This window comes from Oncorhynchus nerka, linkage group LG3 (assembly GCF_034236695.1).
Source record: "Oncorhynchus nerka isolate Pitt River linkage group LG3, Oner_Uvic_2.0, whole genome shotgun sequence".
Classification (NCBI taxonomy): Eukaryota; Metazoa; Chordata; class Actinopteri; order Salmoniformes; family Salmonidae; genus Oncorhynchus; species Oncorhynchus nerka.
In genome coordinates this window covers 41,322,021-41,334,276 of record NC_088398.1, presented here as the reverse complement: position 1 = coordinate 41,334,276, position 12,256 = coordinate 41,322,021, and the positions used below count along the sequence as shown (strand labels likewise).

General features: G+C 44.2%; 1 protein-coding gene across 2 annotated transcripts in view; it reads right to left on the bottom strand.

The window, feature by feature from the left end:
* Window positions 1-832: 832 nt before the first annotated feature.
* Window positions 833-12,256, bottom strand: part of hibch (3-hydroxyisobutyryl-CoA hydrolase) — a 50,897-nt gene continuing 39,473 nt past the window's right edge. For both annotated transcript variants that reach the window (XM_029631774.2, XM_029631765.2), the window contains 6 exons: window positions 11,970-12,056; window positions 9,444-9,502; window positions 4,482-4,563; window positions 2,902-3,024; window positions 2,641-2,674; window positions 833-2,446 (listed from right to left, as the gene is read on the bottom strand). In XM_029631774.2, the coding sequence (XP_029487634.2) occupies window positions 2,331-2,446; window positions 2,641-2,674; window positions 2,902-3,024; window positions 4,482-4,563; window positions 9,444-9,502; window positions 11,970-12,056 (501 nt within the window). In that variant the 3' untranslated portion in view covers window positions 833-2,330. The remainder of the gene's footprint in view (window positions 2,447-2,640; window positions 2,675-2,901; window positions 3,025-4,481; window positions 4,564-9,443; window positions 9,503-11,969; window positions 12,057-12,256) is intronic.

Sequence of the window (12,256 nt, the reverse complement as noted above, 5' to 3'; positions counted from 1 at the left end):
GCCTAATTACAGACAGAAATCCTCATCATCCAGATCTCCCCCTTTGATGATCCCACGGGTGAAGAAGCCGGATGTGGAGGTCCTGGACTGGAGTGGTTACAAGTGGTCTGTGGGTGAGGCCGGTTGGATGTATTGCCGAATTCTCTAAAATGATTCAATTCTCTGGAAACCGCTCCAGTGAACATTCCTTTTAATACTTTTTACACCTTTTTCGTGATATCCAAATTGGTAGTTACAGTCTTCTCCCATCGCTGCAACTCCCATATGGACTCGGGAGAGGCGAAGGTCGAGAGCCATGCGTTCTATGAAACAACGTATAGCTGGCGACCGAAGTCAGTGTGCATGCGCCCGGCCCGCCACAACAAGTTGCTAGAGCACGATGGGACAAAGACATCCTGGCAGGCCAAACCCTCCCCTAACCCGGATGACGCTGGGCCAATTGTGCGCCGCCTCATGGGTCTCCCGGTCGTGGCCGGCTGCGACAGCCTAGGATCGAACACTGGTCTGTAGTGACGCCTCTAGCACCTCGATGCAGTGCCTTAGACCGCTGCACCACTTGGGAGGCCCTTTAGTTGGATATTCCTGCAGTCAGCATGCCAATTGCACGTTCCCTCAAAACTTGAGACACCTGTGGCATTGTGTTGCATGATAAAAGTGCACATTTTAGAGTGGCCTTTTTTGTCCCCAGCACAAGGGGAATGATCAGCTTCTTGATATGCCACACCTGTCATGTAGATGGATTATCTTGAGAAAGGACACAATGCTCACTAACATGCATGTAAACAAATTTGTACACAATATTTTAGAGAAATAAGCTTTTTGTGCGTTTGGAACATTTGTGATCTTTTATTTCAGCTCACGAAACATGGGACCAGCACTTTCCGTTTGTATTTTTGTTCTGTGTGGTTACATAGGCAGGCACAACATAATTATGCTTTTATCAACAATGACTTCAAACAATTAAATCAAATGACAATTTTTACAAATCAGGTTTCCATACACATCTTTATCAACATATTTCTTATACAAGAGATTTTTTTACAGCTATTAGTTGGGAAATTGTATCCATTGAATTGGATACTGAATAGCGCACAATGAATTGAGAACTTCTGGCCTTTGCCATACAGTAATGCAATGAAAAATACAACACCGAGTGATCACTCCAGCTACATGACAAAGCTAAAAGGCATTAAGAATGACACCTGGCTGGTGACTTTTGAAGGGCAAATCCTAAACCATAAAAGCTTATCTCTGAAGCCAAGATAATTACTGAGCCTATGTTCTCCAGGAGAGTGTTTATGCTGGTTCATTGTTTACTTAGCAAACCTTGTGGTGGGTCTTTCAGCCACTGACCTAATTTCTCTCTGGGAGCCTGTAAGAGCTCTTAACTGTGTGCTGAGGGTTTGAGTGCTGCAAATGGGATTTCATATAATCAATGATTTGAGCTGGGTACAGAGAAACGCAAAAAGGCCAGATTCAGTCGAAGACACACTGCAGAAAAATGACAAAGCATGCAAAATCATAAAAATCCAAATTAGGTGGAAATTAGTCTGTACATTTTAACATGGTGTTTTCCCAGTCCGGGCTTCCAGCAGTGTGCATTTGATTGAATCCAAAGGAAATGTACTGGAGAGACAGACTGACTGAAAGACAGTCATAAACAGGACATTATGACACTCAACAAGGGCCATAATAACCACCTGACAGTACTCTCCCAAGTTATATGACACTTCAAACAGGACAGAACCTCTTCCTTACCCAGCTACTCACCGAAACAAACATTTGTTTCTTGGCACCGCCAACTGTACCGAGAAATATTGGTCTTTGCAAATAACACTGTACACCAGCACAATGGAGATACTGTACATATCGTCTGACTCAATGTCTATATAACTGGTCTGGTATCCATCCAACTTTAGCCTTTTAGCCTGATGCTAGCTTTTGAGAAGTCATACTTGAAGAGTCCGTTCAATTAGTTTAAAAATGCATTGCAAAATGGGCACAGCACTGGGGTGTGGTCTTGCCAAAGTCCTGCTGTTGTGATAGGCCACAGTGACTGGCGTACCATGTCTGATGGCTGTGACCGACTACTCTAGAGTAGCTTCCTTTCTTTGTCTCCTCTCCAACTATATGACCACTGATGGGTGAAGGTGGTGGCTTATCTCAACGATAAAGCTCTCAGTGAGAATATGGATTCTGATGAGTGGCCATGAAGGAAAGGATACAAGGGAAGGAAACAAATTTAGGCAACTAGGACGCTTCCTATGAGAAGGCCTCATGAGCGGGAAGTGATGTCCCTTGACCCCTCGTTCTATTCTATTGAGGTGTCCTTACAGCTTGAGGTCACGGTCCCCCAGAGATGAGAAGCAGTCCTCCACACTCTGTTCTGAGACCTCCTTCAGTGTGGATGGACTCCACTTGGGGCTGTGGTCCTTGTCAACCAGCACTAGGCACACAAAGCAACAACAAAAAAACTAATTGCAACCTGCCAGAAACGTCCTAATAACACAGAAATTCAAAAGGGACGTGGAGCAGTTTTTGCCAATTAGTACTCAATATCATTGTACAGAAATAAGAGGTCAATCTGTAAAATCTCAAAAGGGATTTATTTATGTGTTTTGCAAGAGTCAAACTCCTTACCTGCCCTCACACCCTCGTAGAAGTCACTGCCCTTCTGCAAAACAACAAGAATCAAAAATCCTTGACACACATACATGCTTTAAACTAAGAATAACACTAATATATACCAGGAGCTGTTGAGGGTCTATCCTATTCAAAACCCAGTAAATGAGTAAATTACATTACCTCCGGATGGAAAAACATTTAAACTAAGATAAAGTAAATCAAATGTGACGGGGAACAGGAAGTAGTATTAAAGGCCTGGGGCCTTTCAGCACATACCACCATGCAGGCCTGACTGAGTCTGTACTCCATCACCAGAACCTCCTGCAAACTCATGGTGCCTCCGGCCTGCAGCTGCTTGAAGGTTATCTTCAGCGATGTGGGAGACATCTTGGCGAGGGTCTGTGAAATTCACAAATACAAAAACAAACTGCTTAGCTGTAGCCCAGGTAGTTATTAGCCAGCAGAACCTAATGTTCAATACACTAGCAATTCTTTCATGTGATATTGTGAGTAGCCTATATCATTGTAGTCACACACAATTACTGCCATTGCATTGATTAGTGTAACTCTCGTACCATAATTGGCAGTGACGAAATAAGGGCATTTCAGGATTTCCCTCCAAAGCCTGCATAGATACTTTAACTATTTTTCTCTTATTAGTGCCCTTGAACCAATAGGACAGGACTATACCAATTGCTGCACTCAGCAGTTACAACATCCAGCTTCATAAGAAGAGTTGCTTCATTATCATCGCTCTCTTTCAAGAAGACCGGGCCCATTTCCTGTTTTACATAACCAGTGTCTTCCTCCCAACTCATACACCAGCTGGATTCAGGCATGTTTACGATCAAGCACATCCCATCTCATTAACGACACCATCTGTGATAAAACGTGTGTAGACACTGCGCATTATGAGGCGATGGTATCAGTTTTCTCCACACTGAATCTGCACTTGTGATCACACGGCAACAGGGATGGCAAACACCGTACAATGTCATTTCAGGCAACATGGAAATGTGTCGCAATCCTTGTGCACATCTCTCTGACACGGCATCCAGGTTTACAGAGCATTTAGCTTCCAATCAAACAAGGACAGCTTGGCTTTTGGCACTATTAAAGGAGGTATTTATCATTCAGGATAAGGTTGTGCCATGGCAAGTGTTTGCCCAACAGGGGACTTTGGACAGTTGGGAGAGATTGGGCATTTCTGACCCAATGTCACACTGCCGATGGGACTGTTCGGTCAAGTCATCATCCTTATTAAGGGTGTTTTTTTAGCCTTCCATTGAGCCACTGTGGTAAGCTTAACCATATTAAGGGCTTACAGAGTGACAATTACTACCGTTAGCAGAGCCATGAATGTTGGACTAACGGCCTGGGTTATGTTCTCACACTCTCAGATGACTTCAGATTGGCTGGCTAGCTGGGTTTCATTCACATTGAGAAGGAGAAGATGAGAGGAAGTCATTTAGGAAAGGAAGATCCCTAGTCAGTCGTACAACTGAATGCTTTCGACTGAAATGAGTCTTCCGCATTTAACCCTCTGAATCAGAGAGGTGTGGGGGGGCTGCCTTAATCGACATCAACGTCTTCGACGCACGGGGAACAGTGGGTTAACTGCCTTGTTCAGGGGCACAATGACAGCTCGGGGATTTGATCCAGCAACCTTTTGCTTACTGGCCCAACGCTCTAATTTAGAACATAGTCCATAGACATTTGTACATAGCGACAGATTTAGTTCCTCTATAGCCCCTCTCTCTGCTAGCCAAAGCTCCCACCTTACCTCAAGTTAGCGTATGTGTGGGAGATGGGAATGGAGGTCGCGGTGAGGCTAACTAGCTTGAGGCTGGACCCACCTCAGCTTGTTTCTGGGCGAATGGAGAACCGTCTGTCTTTAGGTTGTGTACAATCCCCTCCACGCTGTTGGACTGGAATAGCCTAAGGGCCGCAGGAATACAGGGATGAGACATGGTCAGTTGAAGTACATATGGCTGAATACACACGTGCACACCCAGATAGACACACACACACACAAGCACACACAAGGCACTCACTCATTTGGTGTTGTGAGGGGCTGCACATGGAATTCACAGCCCTACCCCTCTATCTATAGCTCCCAAATGCCCTTTCCCTAACTTCACTCACTCCACCATCTGAACTCATCACCTAGTGCCGTGTTTCCCCGACTCCAGTCCTCGAGTACCCCCAACCATCATGTAAGATGGCGCTGCAGTGGATAGCAGCAATCTTACAGGCTCCTGACCAATTCTGCTATTTTGTGTGTTCTTTTAAGCTGATCTAAACTGTTTTGTACATAATGTCTCCGCCATCATTTCCTATGACCGAAAACAGATTGTCAACACGGGGGCCCGTCGGGGGTGGTGTGTGTAGTCCCCTCCTGTACTCCCTGTTCACCCACGACTGTGTGGCCTAACACGACTCCAAGAATGCTACCTGCCTCAATGCATAGCGCCAACTGTAAAGTTTGGTGGAACAGGAATAAGGGTCTGGGGATGTTTTTCATGGTTTGTGCTAGGCCCCTTCGTTCCAGTGAAGGGAAATCTTAACGCTACAGCATACAATGATATTCTAGACGATTCTGTGCTTCCAACTTTGTGGAAACAGTTTGGGGAAGGCCTTTCCTGTTTCAGCATGACAATGCCCCCGTGCACAAAGCAAGGTCCATACAGAAATGTGACTGACTGTGTCAAATCGGTCTTATGTAGCAACATTTGAAATTGTGTTTTTTAACATTGGATAAAAGTAGAGACTCAGGGCTACAAAAGGGTATATCATACACTACAGTTGAGGAACAATGGGAAAGTAATTCTGCTTTGAAATTGAAATGTAAACTTTCTCACTTTTGAGAAAATGGCCTTTGAATGTTTTGGTACCACTACTGGAGATCCCTCTTTGTCTGCACCCATTCAGCATTGTTCACACCCTCTTAAGCTTTAGCCCCATATATTTAAGGGTTGATCCGAGCATTCTGTACTAACAGCAGCAGTCAAGCATCCAAGCTAACATGCTAGCTACTTCCAGACACAAATGAGAGAATGTCTCACTGAACATTACTCGTCCAAGCAGAGCTGGTTAGGCTGTTATGTTATCCAGAGCGTTGGTGACTACAACTGTGCTGTCAGATTGTGAATTTACGAATGGACAGTGTTTTGCTCTCGGAGCGTGCAGAGCGCACACTGGACGCTCTGGCCGACGAGTAGGGTTGATCCGAACGGTCTGACCTCACAACGGCAGTCAAGCACCGAAGCTAACTGGCTAACATTGGCTAGCTTGCTAGCTACTTCCAGACACAATGAGAGAACACCCCACTCTGACCATTTTACTCGCCCTAGCAGAGCTGGTTAGGCTGTTTTCATGTTATCCAGAGCGTTGATGACTAACTGTGCTGCTGGCAACAATTTAATTACACTTTTTTGACAACGTTTACTGACACCGGTTATATTCAACGGGTGTTGAGCGTTCGTAAATTCATCAGTTATTCTGCGGTCTGGTACACTCAGACAAGAGTGCTCTGAAATCTGAGTAGATTGCCAGACTGAAATGTAATGTTAGCTAGCGAGCCAGCCAGCTAAAGTTAGCTAGCTAACAGTACACTTCAACTTGAAATGAAACCACTTTGTCAAAATTAGAAATGTGTAATATCTGAAAATGTAACCGTACACATCATTCATGGATGGATGCGTCTCCTGTCGGATGCCATGTTTGCCCTTAGTTTGAAGATGCAATCTGGAGTTTGCGCCATCTACTTAGCTATCATACTCGAATTCCAATTATTTCAAAATTAGGTCCTCCAGAAAGTGGAGAGAAACACATATGCAGTTTTCCTACAGAACTTAAATTTTAAAAACTTTTTAAAAAACGCATTAATAAGGACTACCTAGACATACTGACCAGCTCAAATCGACAGAAGCGTGCTAATATGGCAGACCAATCCAAACTCATCTCTCGGCATGTCCAGCCCACTCATTATCTCAGCCAATCAATGGCTAACGGGAAGGTTGCTTACTTTTTCTGTGGCTAAACCAACTAGGCTCGTAATTTAACAATTTGATTCGTATTTACAGATGGCATACAAGTTTGTTATTAAGGCTCATGAAAGTTCACATGTTCGAGAAGGCATTCTGCCAAAAAAAACACATTTTGATAAAAATAAAACAAAGTTATCGTTCAAATGGCTATCCTGTGAAGTAGTGACCCGCGACATATGCCTAGTTTCCTGAAACGGGTCACAAATGGTTTATCGAGATCGGTGTAGAAGAACTTGACTGGACGGCACAGAGCCCTGACCTCAACCCTATCAAACACCTTTGGGATGAATTGTAAACGCTGACTGTGAGCCTAGCCTAAAATCAGCCAACATCAGTGCCCGACATCATCACTAATAATCGTGGCTGAATGGAAGCAAGTCCCCGCAGCAATGTTCCAGCATCTAGTTTAATGCCAATGATTTTGGAATGAGACGTTCGACAAGCAGGTGTCCACATACTTTTGGTCATGTAGTTTACATGTACATGGCTACCTCAATTACCTCGTATCCCTGCACATAGACTCAGTACTGGTACTACCTGTATATAGCCACGTCATTTGACTTGTTTTTGTTATTCACTGTGTATTTATTCCTCATGTCACTACTTATATTTTATTTTTTTATCTTTAATTCTGCATTGTTGGAATAATATCACTGTTAGTCTACGCCTGTTGCTTACGAAGCATGTGACAAATAATATTTGATAGATTTGTTGTTGTTGCCCTTGACAAACTCACCTGATTAGTTGACAAGTTTGTAATAATATTTGGAAGATAAATACACAACACAGGGGATGAGAGGACTCGGATTAACGATCAATGGGATACTTGTTATTTGACCATTGGCCAAGTTGTCTTGCAAGGACTTCTGATTTGTTAAACCCAGGCTAGGGTGGGGGGGGGGGTATAAGTGGCATCCTGTCCTTTGTTCTGTGGGAAAAAAACTGAAGGACAGGGGACACTGAACGTCTACTTTTCAGCATAGCACCTATGATTTGTCTAACTCAAATAAATCTAAGAATAACCTCAATTGCTAACAAACTGAATCAGGTGTGTTTGTCCAGGCCTACAACTAAAATGTGTGCTGTTGGGGGTATTCGAGGACTGGAGTAGGGAAAACACTGACCTAGCGTATGTCGGCACCTGAATGTGTTGGGGTCACTCTTTCATTATGTGCAAAATGTTTAAAGCAATGCAACTACTCACTGAAAAGCCATTTGAATGAAATATGCACTTTCTTGGCACGAGACCAATGTTATAATACCTAGTGTGCCTTAATTGTCTACAGTTAAACATCACATCAATCATCCTGAGAGACATTAGAAGGAGTATGTGTGTCAGTAAAACAGCAAACAGCCCAGGACAAGTGTAAAAAATAGCCTACATTACACAACAGCGGTTCATAACAAACACATACGGTAGACAGGGCCAGTGATGATGATAAGTAAAAATGAAGGGTGTACTCGATAAGAGGGCATATAAATAGCGACTGGAGGCGATCTCTTTCTCAGCTCAAAAGGAAGCGCGCTCTCTCTCTCTCTCTCTGTGCTGCAGGCTCCCAACAGTGTTAGCAGTGCACCAATCAATGATGTATATAAACCCTGGATTGCTGATGCTATGTATTGGCCAATGAGAGGCTTTGAAGCCACCGGTCAGCCATACTGGTACTCCTCAGATGAAACAGTCCTCCATAGGAATTAATGGAATTCTACAGTATTTAAGTATTTGTTGTTGATGTGGGGAAAGTAACATTAGTACTTAAAAAAAAAGTATGCTTTAAGAAAACGTTATATTTTTGCATTTTATATTTTGACGTTTAGCTCACGTAATTTAAAATGATGCATTAAGGGGTCTGTAATAGAATACATTTGGTTTAACAAAATGTGACATCAATAAATGCATTTCTCTAGCTTCCGAAATATTTTATTTTACAACGGTGGAGGAGTGCCAAGATGGACGTGCTGTGGCTTTAAACCCCCCCCCGTCAGTCAGTCATCTAGTGTATATATAAATCATTGGCACCAATGCTCAATGTAACAGAACCGTTTGTTGTGCAGTGTGCTTTTGTTCTAGCCCAGTACTAAAACATCCGACACCAGTCTTTATCGAGCCCTTGATTAGATGAATCACGTGTGACATCATTTAGAGCTGGGCTGGAACAAAAGCCGGCACACCCTGCGGGTACCTAGAACCGGGATTAAAGAACACTGGCGTCAAGCTACCACAGGACAACTAACAGAGAGAAGCGTTTAATGCTAATAACAGTTGGCCTACTGTGACTCAGGCTTATGTACTGCTCCAAGGGCTGTGGGTTACACCACGGCCCAATGTCTTCTAGGCCAGAGTGTGCCTCTTGTCACACACGGACACATATTGTAAATCACAGAGAAAAGTAATTAGTGCTAAGGAAATGTTCTGTAGCTGTTTGGTAAGGGAGGGAACGCAACCTGGCTTGCCAGTGTGTTATTACAATAAATATGGCTACCCTCTGTAACGGGGACATGCTTTCAAAGAGCTGGGTTTCATCTCGGTGTGTATGTGTGTGTGTGTGAGCACACAAGCAGAGGTGCATAAGCCAGCGGTAAAACAAGGACAGCGTTGGCAGGAATCATTCATCAGCGTGAAGACACTGGAGACGTCGCACACGTTTTTAATACAATCTGGGACTTTGTTCTCTCCAATACACTGTATTATAGCTAGCAAGTTAAAAGCTGCATACACTTCTCTGACCCTCACCCAAGGGGGGAGAATGGAGGCTGTGGAGGACTTACTTATCAATCAAGTCTATGTGCTGCTCAAGGACAAATGGCTTCTCTGCATCCAGACTGCTCTGTGGACAGAATTTGTGGATGCTAGTTAAACACATACATACACTTTCTCATTTTCACATTCTTCCTCTTGGGAGTGTATTACAATGTTAAGGACTGGCAATGCAGATATTGCTGGCGTTTCCAATTAATTCCATTTACACTTTGGGAAATCGCAGGCCAGTTGGCACAACACTACGCCCCACATATTGTTGTGTTCAACTCCACCGGCTTAATGCAGGTCCAAGTTGATATTACCCCTGTATAAACCCATATTGGGGGCTATAAAAACCCTATTCCTGAACACACCAAACCAAGGCATAGACCAACGGAGCGTGAACACACACACACACACAGTAGATCCTACATAGACATGACTAACAACCCAATTAGTATGAAGCAGAACATTTACACAAAACGGAAAAAAGCAATCAAATCAAATGTAATGGTCGCAAAATGCTTGTGTGCTTGGCTCCAACAGTGCAGTAATATCTAACAATAAACACAAATCTAAAGAAGTAAAAGGACGAGCAATGTCGGAGTGAGTGAGTATGTATGTATGTATACAGTATATATGGGATGTATAGAAATTATGGACAGTATACAGATGTAGAATATGTAGTATCTCTGAAGAATACATAGGATAGAATAGTAAATGTACAGCATTAGTTAAATAGGATAGGCTATGACTAGAATACATTATTATACACATGAAGTGGGTAAAACAGTATGTAAACATTATTAAAGTGACCATTGTTCCAGTGGAGTGCGCTGCGATTTCTGGCGGTGCAGTTGCCGTACCAGGCGGTGACACAGACTGACAGGATGCTCTCAATGGTGCATCTGTAAAAATTAGCGAGGGTCACATTTTTTTTTAGCCGCCCGAGGTTGAAGAGGTGCTGTTGCGCCTTCTTCACCACACAGTCTGTTTGGGTGGACCATTTCAGATTGTCAGTGATGTGTACGCAGAGGAACTTGAAGCTTTTCATCTTGTCCACTGTGGCCCCATTAATGTGGATGGGGGCGTGCTCCCTCTAATGTCTCCCGAAGACTACGATCAGCTCCTTCGTTTTGTTGATGTTGAGGGAGACATCGCCCTCCTCTCCTCCCTGTAAGCTGTCTCATTGTTGGTAATCAGGCTTACTTACCACTGTTGCGTCGTCTTGATGATTGAGTTGGAGACGAGCGTGGCCACGCAGTCATGGGTGAACAGGGAGTACCGGAGGGGGCTGATCACGCACATGTGGGGCCCCTGTGTTGAGGATCAGCTTTGTGGAGGTGTTGTTGCCTGACGGGGCCCTGGGGTCGGCCCGTCTGGAAGTCCAGGACCCAGTTGCACAGGGCGGGGTTCAGACCCAGGACCCTGAGCTTAATGATGAGCTTGTGGTGTTGGAAGTCTGAGCTGTTGTCTATGAACAGCATTCTTGCATAGGTATTCCTCTTGTTCAGATGGGTTAGGGCAGTGTGCAGTGTGATAGTGATTGCGTCATCCATGGCTCTATAGGGGCAATATGCAAATTGCAGTGGGTATAGGGTGTCGGGTAAGGTGGAGGTGATATGATCCTTAACTAGCCTCTCAAAGCACTTCATGATGACAGTTACCTTCACTTTCTTGGGTACAGGAACAATGGTGTACATCTTGAAGCAAGTGGGGACGGCAGACTGGGATAGGGAGAGATTGAATACGTCCGTAAACACTCCAGCCAGCTGGTCTGCGCATGCTCCGTTGACATTGCTAGGGATGTCGTCTGGGCCGGCAGCCTTGCGAGGGTTAACACGCCTAAATGTCTTACTCACATCTGCCAGGGAGAATGAGAGCTCACAGTCTTTGGAAGCAGTGATGGCCCGCGTCGGTGGCACTGTTTATTTTCTTCTAAGTGGGCGAAGAAGGTGTTTAGCTTGTCTGATAGCAAGACGGTGTCTGAGACGTGGCTGGTATTCCCTTTTTAATTCATGATTATCTGGAGTCCCTGCTACATACGTCTTGTGTCTGAGCCGTTGAATTGCAACTCTACTTTGTCTCTGTACTAACTTTTTGTTTAACGTTACGGATGGCATAACTGGACTGTACTAAACCGTATCCCCAGTCACCATGGGACCAGTTGCCATGGTTGGGGCCAATGCGGTGATTTACACTTTCAGTTTGTGCGAATGCTGCAATCTATCCACGGTTTTTGGTTTGGATAGGTTTTAAATCGTCAAGGTGGAAACATCTCCTATACACTTCCTGATGAACTCCGTCACCGTGTCAGTGTATACGTCAATGTTATTCTCAGAGGCAAAGGGAGGGCCTTGTAGCCATCCCAGAAAGGAGAGTAGAAATGTTTTGAGAGTTTTTGATGCGCGAGTATCGCAGGCAATGTGTTGGTAAAACGTTGGTAGTGTTTTCCTTAGATTTGCTTTATTATAATCACCGGCTAAAATAAATGCAGCCTCAGGATAAACAATATACTACAAAGTTGGTTAGGAGCCAGGAACCAGGCAACCTACCCGTTTCTGATACGAGTCCAACACTCTGGAGACGTCTTCAATGGAGGGAGTTTTCAGGTCCACCAGCTCCTTCTCAAGGGCTGCAATCTGGGGAAAAAGAGGGAAGAGAATGATCCATCTTGATCTTGACCACAAGACTTTACTTTGACTCATGATTCAAGACTTTCACCTCTCCAAAATGGAACCCTCACAGGTCAAGATGATTTTCCCAGTGGGGGCTACAACTATTTGTATTACACACAGGTAAAATGTTGTTTTTGTATTCAGGAAATCTGACCCCTGCTGCT